General features: G+C 39.5%; 1 protein-coding gene across 6 annotated transcripts in view; it reads right to left on the reverse strand.

Annotated features, from left to right (window-relative positions):
* DNM3 (dynamin 3) overlaps nucleotides 1-10820 on the reverse strand; it is a 682754-nt gene extending 671934 nt beyond the window's left edge. For all 6 annotated transcript variants that reach the window (XM_078156497.1, XM_020970517.2, XM_020970516.2 and 3 more), the window contains exon 1: nucleotides 10572-10820. In XM_078156497.1, the coding sequence (XP_078012623.1) occupies nucleotides 10572-10732 (161 nt within the window). In that variant the 5' untranslated portion in view covers nucleotides 10733-10820. The remainder of the gene's footprint in view (nucleotides 1-10571) is intronic.
* Nucleotides 10821-19112: the final 8292 nt, after the last annotated feature.

Here is a 19112-nt window from a genome sequence, read left to right on the forward strand (position 1 = left end):
ATGAAAATGCAAACTAACTGCCAACAAGAACAACTGACCTGGAAAACAGGTCAAGGAGAGAGATCTGAGAACCACTGTACTGCATGACACCTAAATACTGAAAGGAAAAGTTAGTCAAATTGAAGGGAGAAATAGACAGTAAAACTATAATATTGGAGGATGCCAAAGTACCCCTTTGAGATTTACATTTACGTTTACAAATCTAACAACAAAGGAAAATGAATTTAAAGACCTGAATAAAAATTTTTTTAAGTTAGACATTACAGGTCTGTAGTGATTTATGAATGGGAACAGAAAGACCATTATATTTCTTAGCTGTGCATAGGACTTTCATAAAAACTGACCATATATTGAATATAAAACTATCACAACCAAATGTATAAATGCAAAAGTATTAAATATATCCTGTCCTGAATACAATATAATAAAGTTATATTTAATAAATGACTTTTAAAGAAATGATTGACAGTAATTGGAGACTAAATGATTTAAACCTAAGAAACTGGTGGATCAAAGAACAGATCATAGAAAATTCACCAAAGAATGTGACAACAATGAGACAATATGCCAAGACGTACAAGATACAGCTAATACCATCTCTGGGTCTTAGTTTTTTTCATTTAGAATATAAGTATAAATATATTTGTAATACAATAGATGATCTTGAAGGCCTTTTCCAGCTCTAAAACCTATAACTCTTGTTCATTACCCTTCTCCCCATAACAACAGAACTAGGAGCAATGCATGGAAAGTGTAGAAATATATTTAGATCCAGAGAAAAGTAACTTGTCCAGGGTCACTCATTAAATGATAGGAAAAACAATTAGAAACCAGATCCTCTGACTGAATCCAGCATTTTTTCCACCACCAAATCCCTCTTCTATATTACAACCCTATCTTCCTTAAGTCTACTCTTCTCTGGCCTAAAGATCCTCAGAGGCAACACTCTGTTTTCACATGGCAATTCTCTAGTTATCTCACCACCTTGGTCACCTTCAAATGGAAGTGATCCAGCCTGTATATAATCTTTCCTAAAATGTACTGCCTAGAACCGAGCACCATAACAGGCTCTAGATGTGATCTCACCATGGCAAAGTATAGCATAACTAGGGCCTCCCTCTGAACACTATACCTTTCTTAATGAAACTTTAAGAAAAGATTAGGTATTTTGGCTATCGTGTCAAACTGCTAACACATATTAAGCACACAGTCCATAAAAGGTCCAGATTTGTTTTCACTTGAACTCTTGCTCATGTGTAAACTCTTACAGTTACATCCCACTTCATTCCATTGTATATTTGGACCCAAGTGTAGAATTTTACATTTGCTCCTGATAAATTATATCTTACTCATTTCAGCCCATTATTATAGTGTCTGCCAAGATTTTAGGGGATATAGACTCTATTATCCATATTAGTTAACACTTCAAGCTTTATGACATCTGCACACTTAACAAGAATGGCATTTATATCTTTATCCAAGAAATAACGAAAATTTTAAACAGCACAGAGTTAAGGGCAGATCCTTGGGGCATTCCACTAAAGACATCTGTCCAACTTGACATCAAGAGTCCAGTCATTAAATAAGGTCCAAAAATATTTTATTATACTATCATTAGATTTTATCTCTTCATCTTGTCTACAAAGAAAAAGATAGATTTCAGAAAGAATCTTACAGAATATGTCTACAGCATTCCTCTGATCAAGCAGTCTAAGCTATGGGGGAGGGAGGGCGCAGAAGGGGAAAAAAATGGTATGACCTGTTCTTAATGAGAACATGCTAGCTTTTCCTTGATATTGCTTCCCTTTCTAAATGTTCTCACTGATTTCATAACAATATTTTCTACAGTTTTTCCAGGAATAGAAGTTGCTTGCTATAAATCTAGAGTTTGTAACCTCTACCTTCTTTTTAAAAAAAAAAGAGTTACATTTTCCTTCTTTAGTTCTGCAACATCTCTCCCTTTCACCAATCCCTTTTCAAAGATGACTGTTGGTAAGTAGCTCACCATTCATTCATTGCCGGTTGTTTAAGCATCATAGGAATTCGTTTGTATGACCTGGTGACAAACTCAGTGAGGAAAGCTAGATGTTATCTGACCATCTCCTCATTTCTGGAGGGTTTCCATTACCTACAAATTATATTTGTTTTAGCCTTCTCAGTTTAAAAAAGCATTCCCCTTAAAAGAAAATAGAAGCATAATAAGAGTTGAGGGATTCAACCTCTTCCTCAGCATCCATTATCACTTTGCTCAACCCAAACATGCATCCTTTCTCTCCTTTTGACCCCAACTATTCAACCACTCAAATGGATGTGTGATCTCATCTTTCTGGATGTTCACTCCAACTACGCCTGTCATATCCATGCCTACCCATTCAAAATGATTATTGTCCATGTCCTCACATAAGTTCATCACAAGATATTCACCCAAAGGGCTGAAGTCTTATCTGCTTTCTCCCGATATAAGGAGGAAAACCATGGAGCACATGAGTTGTTCACCTGTTACCCTCTTATCCTAGCCAGGTGACTAGTCCATCTCTTCTTCCTATCACACATTTCCCTGATATCTTTTACTTCTACTTTGAAGTTCCTCATTAGTAAAATGTCACACCTGCTTAAATATTCCATGTAATTCTCCATTGCCTTCTATGGGATGTTTATTGTCAATTCTTCAAGCACCATGTAATCTGTATCTCATTGCCAGACAGCAACACCAGTACAGTGTTGGCATTAAAAAGGTGAACTTTGGTTTCTGTTAAGATGTTGGAAACACTGAAGAAACCCCACAATTTCCTTGAAGCAGTTCAGTCTCCTTTCCTATTCCTGCTCAGCTCTGAGCCCAAACACCTGTTCATTTGTAAACCCGTCTCAGATATACATACTGATGGACAAGCTCTGTAGTTTGTCCATCCAACTATATGTGATAATCTGGATAACAGACATTCTTCTACTTGGCCTTTCCTAAGTAGACGGTCAGTTCAATTTTTGAGTGGTTACAGATCTCTTTCAGAAGGCTCTTCAGTGTTCTGGAGTTTGATACACAATATCATCATCAAAATATCTGAAAAGACAAGTACCTGAGGAACCTCACCATCCTCTTAACCTTGGATTCTGCTCTAAATCTTCTCTATGACAGTGGCAAACACCTTTAGCTAGCAGACATTTAATGCTTCACCTGATGTCTCTAATGAAGGTCACTGAGCAGGATTATTTCTGTTATTATGATCTATTTTATGTTATTATTTTCTTTCTAGAAATCTTGAGTGACTTTAACACATGAATGAAAGATGCTTTTTTGGAAGAGACCTTTAAGGCAGTATTTTTCTCTACTAAATCAAATGCTTTTTCGTAATCAATAAACAATAAGCACAGTGTGATACATCCTCTACATGTTTCAGCCAATTGAAAAAGAGCACAGATGTGACCTATTGTAGGATAGCACTTTTGAAAGCCTGCTTATTCCAACCAAAAATTCTTGTCAAGGATGCCCTCAGTTCATGTATAAAGGAATCACATATTTTGTATATAAGGGAAAGTTGGTATAGAGATCTAAAGTTGTTAATATTCTCTCAGTTACCCATAACACAGCAAAAAGAAAAAATAACCAAAGGATCTGGGTTTGACTCCCAGCTCTGCTACTGGCTATGTAAATTTGGACAACTCATCTCTCCTCTCTGGACCTCAGTTTCCTGCCTTATCAATTAAATGAGGAAGTTGAACTAGACCGACACTCTTAGGTTCCCAGAAACTCTTAAGTTCCTTCAGACTCTATCTAAATCCTAAGATTCTATGATAAACTCAATTGTAAGTTCTTTTAGAATAGAGATAGTTTTATACTTCTTTGCATCATCCTCAGGGATCTAGTGCAGTATTTTGAATGTAATAGGTGCCCAATAAATATTTGTCCCTTTCCAGAAACTTTTTAATATATTTATTATAGACCCTCCTAGATAAGATTAAATGCTAAAAATGCCAAAAGTTGGTCAAGAGACTTTGTGAGAGGCTAAAACTAAAACTATAATTGAGATCAGGGGATATATATATTCAACCTATATGTTGAATTGAGGTTGTCCCTAAATTGTACATATGTTTATATATATATGTATACATATATGGCAAAACACTGGTGCTGTACTCAGTTTACTTTGTGAAATTAAATATCCATTTCTACCTGATTGTTTGTTTCTCTGTCAGAATGCAGGGCCACTAATTTCTCCCATGTAGGCTAGCTAACCCAAAGGTGAAACTATCACAGAATATAGTACAAAGGTTCAGGCAACACAGGACACCATAGGTTAATTACTGATTAAGCTAAATAAATAGTTTCTACATCTTCATAGTAGCTAACTGCCCACCAACTTGATTAAATTAGAAAAAGTAAGAAGATATTACAGTGTTCAATGTATTTAACCATATGTATGCTCTTTGGAGAGGAGATATGCCCTGTTATGTACTGTAAGACAGACCACAGTTGATACATAAATAACTTTTATATTTAATGTGAATTATTATTAAAATAAACATTGACTAACAAATACTATTAATACAAATAATTACATCATGTACCACAAGTCCAGAATTTTAGATAACTTGGGAATGTTTTATATGACATTAAGTAAATTACCTTCAGAATTGTGCTTTATGAAGTGACTACATTTTATTGGTGAACATTTATCTTAATCTGTAATATACACAGTACTTGAAAATACTAGAATTGTATTTCTCTAAAAATATTCCAACAACTCACATTTTATTTTGATGAAACTATAAATACCTTTCTTCTCTACCTCATAGCCACCTTTGGCCCCTCACCTCCTACCCAAACACAATATTCTGAATTAGTGGGATTTTCTATAATAACATTTACATTTAAATCCCTAAAGTAATCATTCTAAGTTTCTATAGGAGGATTAAGACAAACTTCTAGGTACTCCAAAAGTGACTTCTTCTTGAAACTGGCTAAAGAACATTAAGATGGAGAAGAATCTACATCAGTTTCAGAAAAGTAAAGGATTATTATTGTAATTATTAATATTATATATGTAATTTTTAGAAAATTATTTGCCACAACCATTCTGTATTAGCATTGGACAACTAAATAGAAATATCCTAACAAAACAACCAAAAAAATTACTTAGCTATATTCAACTTATCCATCTAAAAACAGCTAATGTTAAAATTCTAGAATCCTGAAGTAAAAGTAGGTTACTTCAAAGTGACACATCAATGTTTCCCCTTTCTCCTAGCTTGCTTTAAAAAAAAAATACTCTAGCTTCTAAAAAGCTCTGTTAGTTGTTCCCCATTAGTCACAAACCAAATTCATATATGTTGAGTAGATTTGTTTACTACTTCAGGCTGGAATCAAAAGAGATGGAATCACATCTCTACACAAAGAACCTTATGAAGCAGTTTACAAGTGTATCATTAAAAACATCTACACATTAGCAACTAGTACAGTTTTCACTTAACACATCTATAAACAAGTTATAAACATATAGTTCCTCTAAACAACAAATTATATTTGAGATCTTCACAAAGAAGTATATGCCAGTAAGGGAAAATATTTATTTTTAATCTAAGGTGACTTTAATACTATTTGACAACGTTATATAATCTTGTCTTAAGTGGCCAAAGAGTTAGTTCTCACATTACTACCATGAGGAAAAAAAATATGGCCAACACCAGCTTCTTGAATCTGAAAGACCAAATTTGAATTCTGCCTCAGACAATCAATAGCTGCATGACACTGGGTAAGTCACTCAGCCACATTCAGCCTCAGTTTTCTCATCTGTCAAATGGGGAAAATAATAGCACCTACCTCACAAGGCTGTTGTGAGGAACAAATGAGATTGTATATGTAAAGTATTTTGTAAGTTTTTAGAGCACTATACAAATGCTAGCTTAATAGCTGCTTAATCACAATTAATAAGCTTAATCAGCTTATTGCTGATAAATAACTGCCATTTATATATCACTTTAAAGTTTGTGAAGCACTTTATACACATAGTATCTCATTTAAGCCTCACAGCAACATATAGCTAAGTACTGCGTGTGGTTTATATACCCATTTTACAGATGAGGAAAATGAGACTCAGAGGGGTTATAAGTGACTTGCCCATGGTCTCATAACTATTCAGTGCCAATACTTGAATACAAGCCCCTGACGACTAGAAATCCAATGCCTGTTCCATTCCACCACAATGCCTCATAACAAACTAAAGATGGAAAGCAAAACTGACTTCTTGGTTACTTAAAGGAAACTACTTGGCAGAGTTCAATATAAGTTACTAAGCCCAGATCTCAAGAACTGTGAATCTAGTGTTCTTTCCATTAACACCATGCTATTTTTCTTAAGTACCACATAAAGTCACCTTCTTGATAAGTTTTATTATTCATACTGATGAAGTTCAGGGTACACCCCAAAATGTTGGGTTGTCCAGAAGGAATTCACTCAGGCTGTCCCCAAAGCAAGTATAGATGTTTATTGGGGGTAACACACAATACAACACAGCACACCAAACAGGCTCCTTTGCCTCTGAAGGGAATCCCTAGCTTAAGGGGGGTGCTCTCTGCTTAAGGAGGATGCCTGCTAAAGGGGACACCCTCCAATCAAGAAATACTCCCAGGGCAGCTAGGTGGCACAGTGGATAAAGCACTGGTCCTGAAGTCAGGAGGACCTGACTTCAAATCCGACCTCAGACACATAACCCTCACTAGCTGTCTGACTCTGGGTGGGTCACTTAACCCCAACTGCCTCACTGAAAAAAAGAAAAAAGGAAAAAAAAAAGAAAGAAATACTCCCCTTAGCCGGGAGAGGCTAGGGATACTTATGGAGTGGTCAAGGAGAAGTCCATTATCTCAAGTACCACTTAAAGCCACTTTAGGAGACAATGAGATTCAAGTAGGCTGGTAACTAAAGAGGGGCCCTCCCTTTCCCTGCCCCTTTTCCTGGGGTGAATTATGGAATAGATAATGCCCCAAACTCTGAAACTACAGTCCCTGATTACCTCACCTCTCCACTCCCTGGCCTACAAGTCACTGGTCACCTCATCTCCCCACCTAAGGCAGGTTTTACTCTGTAAGAATCCCTAGCCTCTCCTGGCTGGGGGAGGATTCCTTAATGGGAGAGTGTCCCCCTTAGTAGGCATCCTCCTTAAGCAGAGAGCATTCCCCTGAAGCTGGGGTTTCCCTCCAGCGGTAAAGGAGCCTACTTGGTGTGTTGTGTTGTGTTGTGTTGTGTGTTACCTCCAATAAACATCTATACTTGACTTAGAGATAGCCTGAGGGAATTCATCTGGGACAACCTTGCACTCCAACATTTTGGGGTACTTCCTGAACTTCATCATTTCATCAATATTCTACCATACTTATTATTTAAGAAAAAATCAACACTAAACATATCATTTATAACAGCTTATTCATAACAAATCAAAGATCCCATCACTGAATTTACAGTTGCAGCTTAAAGAAATCCACATATGAACTCATTCAGTGGTGACAAAACAATGTATACAGACAATTTGGGAAGAAGGCAATAGTATTAATCCATTGCAAAAGAAATTATGATGTCTATAAATTATCAAGGAGGAATCACATCATTTTCTGTGTAAGTCTTCTAGAATACTAAGCAATTTACAAAGAGCGGTAATGACCTCTTGTTATTACTATACACAGTGGGTTTACCCTAAGTTGAGGTTTTAAATGGTTATACATAAAACGGGGAAACTATAAGGATGAAAGGGGTTCTTTTCTTTTTCCACTAACTCAAAAAATTTGAAATTAAATCTATAGGCTAAAATATTGTGGTTGGAATAAATGCTTTTGTTTTTTTGGTCTGAGTCAATGGTCAAAACAGATCACTCTCTTACATACAATTAAAAAATCTGTTCTTTAATGGTTCTTTAAGTAAGTTTCTAATATACATGCTTTGCTAGACAGAGGTGTCCTCTCTATAAATAAATATCAAGTGCTATAATTCATCTGTCAAATGAATTTTCCTTAAAATCATCCTTTTTGTCAATATCACAATATTAATTATTAACAAAACTCACAAGAGAACAAATTATTTATGAACTTGAGGTAATGCAGGAATTTGCATGAAATCTATGAGTTTATTTTCCATTCTTTAATACAAAAATAAATATATTCTTTTGCTCAAAAAATACTTGTTTGTCAAGGCAAGCGTGACTTGTCAAAGTCAAAGCAAGGTTGACTCTGAAGGGAAAATATCTTATTACTGCATTACAAAGAACAGTAGGGTTCAAATATTGAGGATAGCAATTGACAAAGCCAGTTAAAGAGGTCTCTCCAAATAAAGAATTCATGTGAACTACCAGTTCTCCCAATTGAGAATATTAAAAATTTAATAAAATACAGCCTTGTATATTCACATTTAAATTCTCAATCCTTAATTGTCTATATAAGTAACAAAACATAATTTAAATCACTATTAAAGCACCTTGATTTAACACGATTAAGCTTTTGAAATGCTGGAATGAAAAGTATCTTGTTCTCTATAAAGCCAAGTAAAATTGTCAAAGTCCCAGATCTTGATAATGGTGTCACTTTAAACCCACAGTATTTCCTTTTTCACAAAACCAAAAGAAGGACAATCCTAAAGCACAGAATTATTACAATGCACTTATTTTTGGTTCACTTTTTCTCAGTCCCCTTCTAAGATGATGTTAGCAAAATGCCCCATCATTAATTTTATGATTTCATTATTATTTAGTATTCCTCGAAACAAATGAATAAATGGAAGTAGACTACGCAGCTGTCAGCACACTTCAGCTTAGTGATTAGGCAATTGAACAGCACATAGCTCCTGTTCTGTTGCTAACCATAATACCTCCAAATCCACAAAGAAAATAATCATTTAAAAAAAAACTTCTAAAATGACTGAAGCATCTTTTGGAGAAACAGAAAAAAACCCACTTTTTAAACGCATCCTCAGACTAGATACATATATACAACTTTCTGTAAATTTTGAGGATTAATAAATTAGACCCTTCCAAAAAAATTGAATCATAAACCATTAAACAAGAAAAAAGATTTGAAATTTCTGGATACCCCCACATACTTCTCTACTAATATACATTTCTGACTAGCTTATAGACAGCTAACAGACTTCTAGGTCGTCGTTAAGTTTTTAACTGGGCTATTGCTAGCAAATGTCTTGACTATTCAAGCAAGGCCACTGAGGTTTATTTGCTCTTTCTGTAACTACACAGAGGCAGAAAGTCTTGTTCCTATTTAAATAGTTCTTTCAGCTCTTCTCTCATTCCCTAATAGGAGTCATGGCAGAAACCACAAGTGTCTTTCAGATTCAAATTGAACAGGACAGAATGTCATCTTTGGGACCTGCAGCAAAATAATAGCCGAATGAAGGGAAGGAAAAGATGAAAGTGGAGAGGTTTGAGAGGAAAAGAGCGAGAGAGAGTGCTAGAAAGGTACCAGTCAAAATTCACAGGCTGATGTGATGCACTGAATGACATAGCACCCCCAGATGACAAAAGTCCACGTACATAAACAGAGCTTAGATTTCTGTGATGCATCTAATTGTGAATAGATGCAAACGCCACCTTTTATCCTTCAACTCCTGGGACAAGAAAGAAAGAGGGATCCAAGAGGGGTTAAGCTACACGTTAAAAAATTTCTTTATTCCTCCATGCTCTGCTCCTCTCAACCCAAGCCCCAAACAAAAGGGAGGGGGGAGAGAGACACAACAAATGTCTGAAATAGTAGACAGCCGAGCCGAGAGAGGAAAGAACGAAAAGGGGAAGCAAAGGAAATGCTGCTCTCTGGACTGCACAACACCCCCAGATTCTGACGGAGGACCTCTTTGCCGGGCGGATGGAGAGCTAACGGAGAAGAGATAACGGAAAAAGGCAGCCCAGAGCAGAGCTCTAGCGGGCGGCCCGACCAGGTGGTGTCCGGATTAGACAGCGGGGAGAAGGGCCGGCGTGGGCACCACTGGGGAGGTGAAGGAGGCGCTCCCTCCACTGCCCGACCCACCCCACCCCACGCCACGCCAGGACTCGATCCCGGCAGGAGGAAGGGGAGGAAATGGCTTTGTATGACGGGATGAGAGGCAGCCAGGAGGATCTCCCCCACACACACACACACAGAGACATACACCACATACACACTTCAGCCAGCGTGGGGCAGGGAGTGCTGGGGCAAGGAGATGCCCCTCCTCCCCTCTACACACACACACACACACACACACACACACACACACACACACACACACACATATACACGAACACACGCGCGCACACACAACCAGGGTGAGACATCCCAGCCCCAGCCCCGCCCGCTGAGTCCTGAGGTCCAGAGTGTCCCCATCACTCCGGCTCGCGCTACTCTCGCGCCGCCTCCCCCCCCCACCAGTCTTGAGCTCGCGACCACCTCCCCAGCCCCCCACCCCAGCCTCGCTCTGGCTCCGCGTGCCTCGGCCACACTCCAACCGCCCAGAGTGGGACCGCTGTGCTGCCCTCCCCCCGACCCCCCCCAGCGGGGGCGCCCCACCCCCACCCCGCGCGCCCGACTCCCCTCAGGCCGGCCCCCCTCACCTGCCCACGAAGTTCTCGAGCACGGAGCTCTTGCCCGCACTCTGGCCGCCCACCACGGCGATCTGCGGCAGCTCTAGCAGGCAGCTCTGCCCCAGCGCCGAGAAGGCGTCCTGCAGCCGGTTCACCAGCGGGATCAGCTCCTCCATCTCCCGGTTCCCCATCCTGTCTGCCTGCCTGCCTGCCTGCCCGTCCGGCCGGCCCCGGCTGGCTGTCCAGAGCCCCCACCCTCCCCAAGCTCTGCTCCCAGCAGCCGCCGCTGCCCTCGGGGTCCCGGTCCGCTGTATCCCGGGTGCTGCCCACCCGACGCCCCGGCTCTTTGCCCCACGGCAGCCTGTGGGCTCCTCTGACAGCTAAGGGTCCGCACCACGCGTGCGCAGCCGAGGGGGCGGGGTCGGCGCTCAGCTCAGCCCTCCCTCCCCCTCTTTCTTCCCCTCCCCCATCCCCACTCCCCACATACACACGCACACTCGCAAACACATCTATCTATACACACACTCACACACACCCCGTTTTCAGCTGCTCTGCCCCCAAGGTTCAGAACACGACATCCCGTTGCTTCCTCTTGTTGTCGCCCCCTGCCATTTTCCCCCTTCCCTCCCAGTTGCAGACAGATGTTAAGGCCCCCAGAAAGAGAAGAGTCTTCTCCTTTCTGTTGCGAAGGTAAAAGTGTTTGGGTTAGGCAATGACATAAAAAGTATTGTCTTCCCGCACCACCCTGTGCTCCTCTTTGCCGCAGCAGTGGTCCAGGCAATAACAAGGGGGACTCTCCCTCCCCGCTCCAATCTCCCACTCATTCCGTACACTGTTGCCAGATTAATCAACGCCACTCCCCTGCTCCTGAATCTCTAATGGCTCCCCAATGCCCACAGAATTGATTCCCAACACTTCATCCTGTTATTTAAATAAACTCCATTCCATGATTCGTTCTAGATCTCCACAAATTGGCCCCACTTTTCTCCTCCCCTCTGCTCTGATTAGACTAGTATCCTCAATGTCCTTCACACCCTGACGTCCCCCTGCCTGAACTGCTTCCCTGCAGAATTCTAAGTATTGTTCAGGGCATGAGGGATAAAAGAATTCTACAACATTGTTTCTGCTCTCCAAGAGTTTACAATTCGGTTGGGAAGACAAGTCAACGGATTAAGCAATGTAAAAGCAACTGCACAATAAGCTCACGTTCCTATAATATTTTAAGGTTTACCAAGTGCTTACCTCACAACCACCCTGGGAAGCAGATAATGCAGATAGGATTACAACATTTTTACAGCCCAGGGCAATTAAGTGACTTATCCAAGGTCACACTAGTACAAGTATTAGAGCTAAGAGAGGCAGTGTAGTGGTGAGAAAGTTCTGGAGAGGCAGAGGTGAAAGACCCATGTTCCAATGCTGCCTCTGCTGCTCCTAATTTGTGCAACTCAAATCACTTTCCCTCTCTGGGTCTCAGTTTCCTCATCTGCAAATGAAGAAATTGGACTAAATGTCCTCACAGCTCTAAATCCATGACTAACACCAAAGTCTTTTATCTCAGTCCAAATTCAAGAGAAGTAACTATGTTACAAGAGAAAGTCTAAATAGAGACAAGGCAAAATACTGCAAGAAACTGAAGAGGGTAAGATCACTTTCTCAAAACCAAGGGGTTGAGGGGTGAAAGCAAGACATGGATTATATAGAAGAGGAGGCATCTGAACTGAGTCTTGAGGGAAGGAAAGACATCAACAAATGGAGCTGAGAGTCCATTCCAGGTATGAAATACAACATGGTCAAAAGCATAGTAACAGGAAAGAGCCAGGCAGAATGAGAAAGGGGGAAAAGAATACTCCAATTTGACCAGAAGGTAGACTATGCAAAAAGGAATAACAAATTTAGGCCAATGTGTTGGCTTTTGTTTGTCCTTCGTTCTTAAAGGGGACCATGACATCAGAAAGGTGATGCCATGACTTGCAAGAGAATTGGATTTAAGTGAGACAGGGCTGTACAAAGTCACCAGCCTCACTGTCTCCTCCAGAGCCATCTGGGTTCAGTGGCAAGACATAGATCAGAAATGACTGGAAATGGTCCCCAGGCCAGAATGTTGGACCCAGACAGTAGAGGAATTGAATGCCAGAATCAGAAATGTATGCTTTATTCTCTAGGCAATATGAAGCCACTGGGTATAGGAGAGCCTTGATTATAGCAGATATAGGAAGATTGCTTGGGCAGCAGTGTGGAGAATGGATGGGAAAGGGGGTAAAATGTAAAGTAAATTCAAGGAAACAGAGCTCTTCACATCAGACATACTTCATTCAAATGAATGCAATTCGTGTCAAAACCACTTAGGCAAGCTCGAGGCAACCCAAGTTTGGAGGTTATTATAAGAAGAGAAGAACTAAAAGCCTGAACTTTCATTTGGTGGTTGTAGCATGAGTGGAGGGGAGGGACCACTCTTGATAAATACTGAAAGAAGAAATAACAGAGCATGGTAACTGACTGAATATGTAGGGTTGAGGAACAGGGGAAAATCCAAAATAGTGGTTAATAAGAAGAGAAAAATTAGAAGAAGAAGGAATTCTAGGATGGAAGATAATGAGTTTGGTTTAATATATGATGTGTTTAAAATTCTGAAAGGTTATAGGATATAAGTTATAAGGATATGACTAGCAGGCAATTGGAAATAAAAGATGAGTTCAGAGGATGCCTAGAGCATGGGGGCATAGAATTTGGAGTCATCCGCATAAAAGTGATTATTAAAGTAGTGGAAACGTTCAAAGTCAACAAGATAGAATATGGAGAGAAAGGGAAAAAAGCTTAGAACAGAAATTGGAGGAATCTGCTATGAAAGGGAGGTGGAGGAAGAGCCAGCAAAGGAAATAGAGGAGTAGTCAGAGAGCTAGATGAAAAAAAAATGAGTGCAATTCACCAATTGGAGGAGTGGTCCATATTATACATCACAAAGAAGTCAAGGTAGATGAGGACAGGAAAAAAAAAAGGACCATTGGATTTCTTAATAAGGAGGTCATCAGGGACCATAGAGAGAGACCTTCAGTTTAATAATAGGGAGGGAACCTAAAAAATGAATAAAAAGTGAATAAATAAAGACTGTGAAGGAAAGCAGACAAGAAGAAAGCTTAGAAAAGTGGTAGGGTCAAAGAAAGTTTGGGTTTTTCCTTTTTTTTAGGATAGGAAACTGAGTATGTTTGTAAGCTAAATGGAAAGATGTATGAGATTTGAGAAGGGATGATATCTAGAAATCACTGAGGAGAAAGAAGGGGATGGAAAGGTTCTTTAACTCAAATTCAACACTATTTCCATTATGCCAGTACAGGGATCACTGTGGGCTGGAAGAATGTTTATTCTATCTTTCTATTATTATTCAAGTGCCAGCTACTCTGTAAAGATTTTTCCCAACCACTCATACCCACAATCAATCAATCCACATGTATTTATTGTGCTTTCTCTGTGCAGGTATCATGATAAGTATTAGGGATACAAATACAAAAAGCAATTCCTTCCCTCAAAGAGCTTTCATTCCAGAGGGGGAGACAGCATATATAAAACAGAATGTACAAGATTAATACAGAGAATGTGGGAAGTAACCTTAGAAGGGACAGTGTTAGTAGGAGATTGAGTGATGAGAGATGGGGGGAAGAGGGGACCAAGGAAGGCCCCCAGCATTTAGCACAGTGCCTTGCACATGGTAAGTGCTTAATAAATGTTTATTGATTAATTGATTGGCATTTGAACTGAGTCTTAAAGAAAGCCAGGGATGCTGAAACTTCAAAGGTGAGAGAGAAAGCATTCTAGGCATGAGGAACAGTTAGTAAAAAAGGAGATGGAGTGCCAAGTTTGAGGAAGGCAAGTATGGCTTGATTATACAGGGAATAGAGGGGAGTACCATATAAGATGGCATGCAGCTAGGCAGATTGGGCAACTAAATGCAGCAATGGATAGAGTACAGAATTTGAAAGAAAGACCTGAGTTTGAATCCTGCTTCAGCTCTTACTAGTTGCATGACCCTGTGCATTTAACCTGGCTGTGTCTCAAGAGATTCAGGGCTTCAGGATAGAGGTTTTTCCAGAATAGGAAAGGGGCTGCTGAGGAAGAAGAGAAGTCCAGAGAGTGAGTTGAGGTGTGAATGAAGTAAAACATGGCTGAGGCCTTTCCTCAAATAGTAATTGTCAAAAGTGGGATTTGAACCCAGGCCTTTTGACTCCAGAGGCAAGGAAGGCTCTTTCCATTTTACTGTTCTGTCTTTTTCTCATCTATAAAATGAAGGACTTGGACAAAACCAGGGGTTCTTAACCTGGTGTCTTTGAACTTTTTAAAAATATATTTTGATAACTGTATTCCATATATTGATAAGTTGGTTTCCATTGCAATCATATATATTTTATTTTATGCATTTAAAAACGTTATTCTGAGAAGGGTTGGCTTCACCAGACTGCCAAAGGGGTCCTCAACACACACACACCCACAAAAGGTTAAGAACCACTGGCCTAGATGGACTATATATTCAAAATAATTGTTCATTCCTCAAGGTGAAGGATTTCTTTAAGCTGTGACCATAAAATAATAAGATCTATTACGGCTTTTTCTTTAAACAAACATACTTGACTGTGGACTTTGAATCTGTGAGGCTACCACATCTTCCAGCAGTACTGACATTACTCAAAGCACTTACAGAATTCCACTTTGGGTTCACTTTCAGAGCCTCTTGACAAGTCATTGAGTACCATTACTTGACAATCACACTTCATTCAGGCCCAAAAATGGTATTAGCCATCTTTGTCACCTTGCACCTTATTCACCAGATTTGGTTTGATATGACCTTTGGTTGTTTTTAAAACTCCAATCTACCTTCAAAGGATGAAGATGTTCAAAAAATGTGCTCTTAAGGCAGTTCCAAAAGAGGTCCTCCAGAAACGTTTCAAGCAATAACAATGTTGGAATAAGTGTGTGGGCTACCAAGGTGACTAGTTTGAAGTGGGGGGGAAGCTCTTTTAGATGTTTAAATTCCCATATCTTTCTCATGTTAAAATATTAACTTTTCCCTGGTTTTTGCCCCGGAGACCTTAGATCCTGTTACAAATAGACCTCTGACAATTTTTGAGCACATCAGATATAAAAATTTACAGAATTTACATTTGGGTTACTACTATTAGATTTTAAATCACTCTCCTCACTACAGTCCTGTGAGGTACATATTGCAAGTGTTATTATCTCCATTTTACACATGAGGCATAAAATTCAGGCTACAAAAAGGTTGAAGTGCCCATGACCTCACAACTAGCAAGTGAAAGATGAACCCCAGATTTCTGAATCTTAGTCCAGCACCTCTTGCCCTTTAGCACTGTGTCCAGTACTTCCCCAGGTAAGACTATCGGCATAAGTCAGAATATGCATATCACAATGGCCTTGGAGTCATCAGCTTTATTTCAACATTGTGAAAGTCACTCAGACCACTTTTAGCTTCAGTTTCTTCATCTGGAAAATGGGGATGATAAAACCTCTACTACCTTTTTCCCAGACCACTGTGAGGCTCAAATGAAATAACATATATAAAAGCCTTAGCAAACTTTAAAGTACTATAGAAATATCAGATATTACTATCAATGAGAAGCCTGCTCATTTTTATCTCCCATCTCCTTCACCAGCTGTCAGTAGAAAGCAAAACCTTCCCTTAAAACAACTTGACTCTTCTGTTCCTCTCCCGGTGAGTCAATATAAGAGCCAGCAGATGGGAACTCACCAGTAATCACACAGAATGGTTGACAAATAGGACACCTATACAAGACAGAAATGTGATGTGTTTCCTGAACGCAGCACACTGAAAGCCTATTGTTGTTAGGTCCTTTTCAGTTGTATCTGACTCTTTGTGACCCCATTTGGGGTTTTCTTGCCACAGATACTAGAGTGGTTTGCCATTTCCTTCTCCAGCTCATTTGACAAATGAGGAAACTGAGGCAAACAGGGTTAAGAAACTTGTCTAAGGTCACACAGCTAGTAAATGTCTGAGGTCACATTTGAACTGAGGACAATGAGTCTTCATTACTCCTGGCTGGGCACTCTGTTCACTGCGCCACCTAGCTGCCTACTGAAAGCCTACCAGCAATTAAATGCAATTTTTAAAAGGAACTATTGGTTATTTTGTAAGTCAAAAGTATGAAGTACATGGCTCATAAATACTTCCTAGAGAAGGGAACCAGATTTCAATAACTGGGAAATGTTTAAGAAAATAAGTAAAAATGTAATAAAACTTAAATAATATTAATATGTGATTTTGGGAGTCAATTACGAAGCCTGCAAGGATCTTTATGTATGGTTTAGTGACCCCTGTTTCTATTGTGAATGGTAGGAAATAGGGAAACAGACACATTACACGAAAAGACAATTATAGATAACAAGCAATGATATTTATCACTCAAGTAGCAAAAATATAAATGGGCAGGACAAGCAAGTTAATACAGACCAGTGCAGACAACAGAATCCATGAAAATAAATGTCTGTGGTTTCAGAGACTCCTGTTAGCCACTCAAAAGTTTTGAGCCTTGTCTCTCACTCTCTCTCAAACTACACTTCCCTCTTCTCTAAAGTCTCTCTACACACAAAGTCATGGGCTCAGATGTTTCTCAGCCACTCATGAGTCCTATCTCGGCACATATACAATGCAGAGCATTCAGTGTCAAAGAGCTGTCTGTCCTTCAGAGAACTGCCCAGTCCTCCGGCAGTAGGGTGTTCTACAAAGAAGAGAAGGGGGTGCAGTCACATTTTTCCTCTCTGGGACCAAGCTTGGTCATTGTAGTTTTACAGCATTCCATTTTGATTATTTCGTTGTTGTGCTTTCCACATATATATTGCTATAGTTATTATATATAGTATTTTCCCGGTTTTGATTTATAACTGTTCATATTAGTTTCCCACGCATCTTTGCATTAATCATATTTAAAAGACAAGTAAACTATTGATAGAACTGCAAATTGGTCCAACCACTCTGGAAAGCAATTTGGAATTATTCTAAGTGACTAAAATGTTCCTATACCTTGGTCCAGAGATCCCACTGTTAAACCTATGCCTCAAGGAAGTCAGTGATAAATAGAAAGGTCCCATACATATCAAAAATACCTGTAGCAGCACTTTTTACAATAGCAAGGAACTAAAAACATAGGTTTCCTTTAAAAGGAAAGGTCCTCTGGTACAATACTGTTATAAAAATCTGTGCAATACCATTATAAAAATGTAATTTATTTTTATAGGTCTTTAGGAACACCAGTATGTTATAAAGTTAGTATACCTATATATAATTTGAGACACAGCTAGCCCTTTTCCCCTCTCATTAGCAGCTGGTGGCTGATCATTAAAGGGATTTGTTTTCGGACTCATGTGTCCAGACTGTCCAAACAGTCTGAGGACCACAGCAGAACTCAGTAACAGTTTGTGGACTGCTCTTAATCTACGTGTAATACATCAGCCTGCAGTCTCTCTGCAGATGTGCAGGCCATACAAAGTATAAATATGTGACTTTATTGACTCTAACAGAACACCATATGTCAGTACCTATAGCACCACACACAAAACGTACATAAATGTGTGAAATAGACACATCTATCCATATACACTTATACTGTAATTATGTGCATACATGTACGTATGTCTGAACTTTTGATTTCAGTGGTATAGGGAACTCCCAGTGTTATAATTCCCTCTATAAATGTGGATAGAGCACTGGCCCCGAAGACAGGAGGACCTCAGTTCAAATCCAGCCTCAGACCAAACACTTGACACTTACTAGCTGTTTGACCCTGGGCAAGTCACTTAACCCCAATTACCCAAAAAAAAAAAGTGGTGTCAAGCTCAAATACAAATAGGGACACTAAACTTTACATAATGATCCCTTTGGATTGCATATTGACTTAGAAAATCACATATTAACATTATCTACATTCTATTGCATTTTTATTAAGTTAAAGATTTCCCAATTACATTTTAATCTGTTTCCCACCCACTCTCAGGATTGCAGCTGACCTCTAATTACATAATAATAAAATTATCATCAGATGGTAAGGCCAGAGGAATCATCTACCTCTGTCTGACTTGAGGAGCTTAGGAAGGTCCCCCTGACCAAAAATATCTCCCCTACTACTTATCATGGTGGCCAAAAACCACCATTAGAGATTCATTCCTTTGAGTTGTCAAGAATTCCCTATTAAAATGACTGGGAGAGTCAACACTTTATCAACCAACCCCTTCGGAGATACTGCATTTCCAATAATGACAGATAGCTGAAGCAGCAAAGTCTGAAAGGGTAAAAATCTCAGGGAGATGGGGTTCAAGGATACCATGGATAAGGAACCTAAGACAAAGCTGGCCTACTTTCCAATTTTTCCAAGGTCTTCTCTCTTGTTTTTTACTTTACAGAGGGGTAATGTGAACAATGATGAAATTAATCAGTTTCTTCAGATCAAAGAATCTGTCCAGGGCAGAACTGATCTGGAGAGCTTGTCCAGTTCTTCCTGGTCCTCTGCTTCTTCCAAGGTGAGAAAGATTATCCCAATGATTACTTTATAT

This window comes from Phascolarctos cinereus, unplaced genomic scaffold, assembly GCF_003287225.1.
Source record: "Phascolarctos cinereus isolate Bilbo 61053 unplaced genomic scaffold, phaCin_HiC Scaffold_5;HRSCAF=322, whole genome shotgun sequence".
In the NCBI taxonomy this organism is placed as follows: domain Eukaryota; kingdom Metazoa; phylum Chordata; class Mammalia; order Diprotodontia; family Phascolarctidae; genus Phascolarctos; species Phascolarctos cinereus.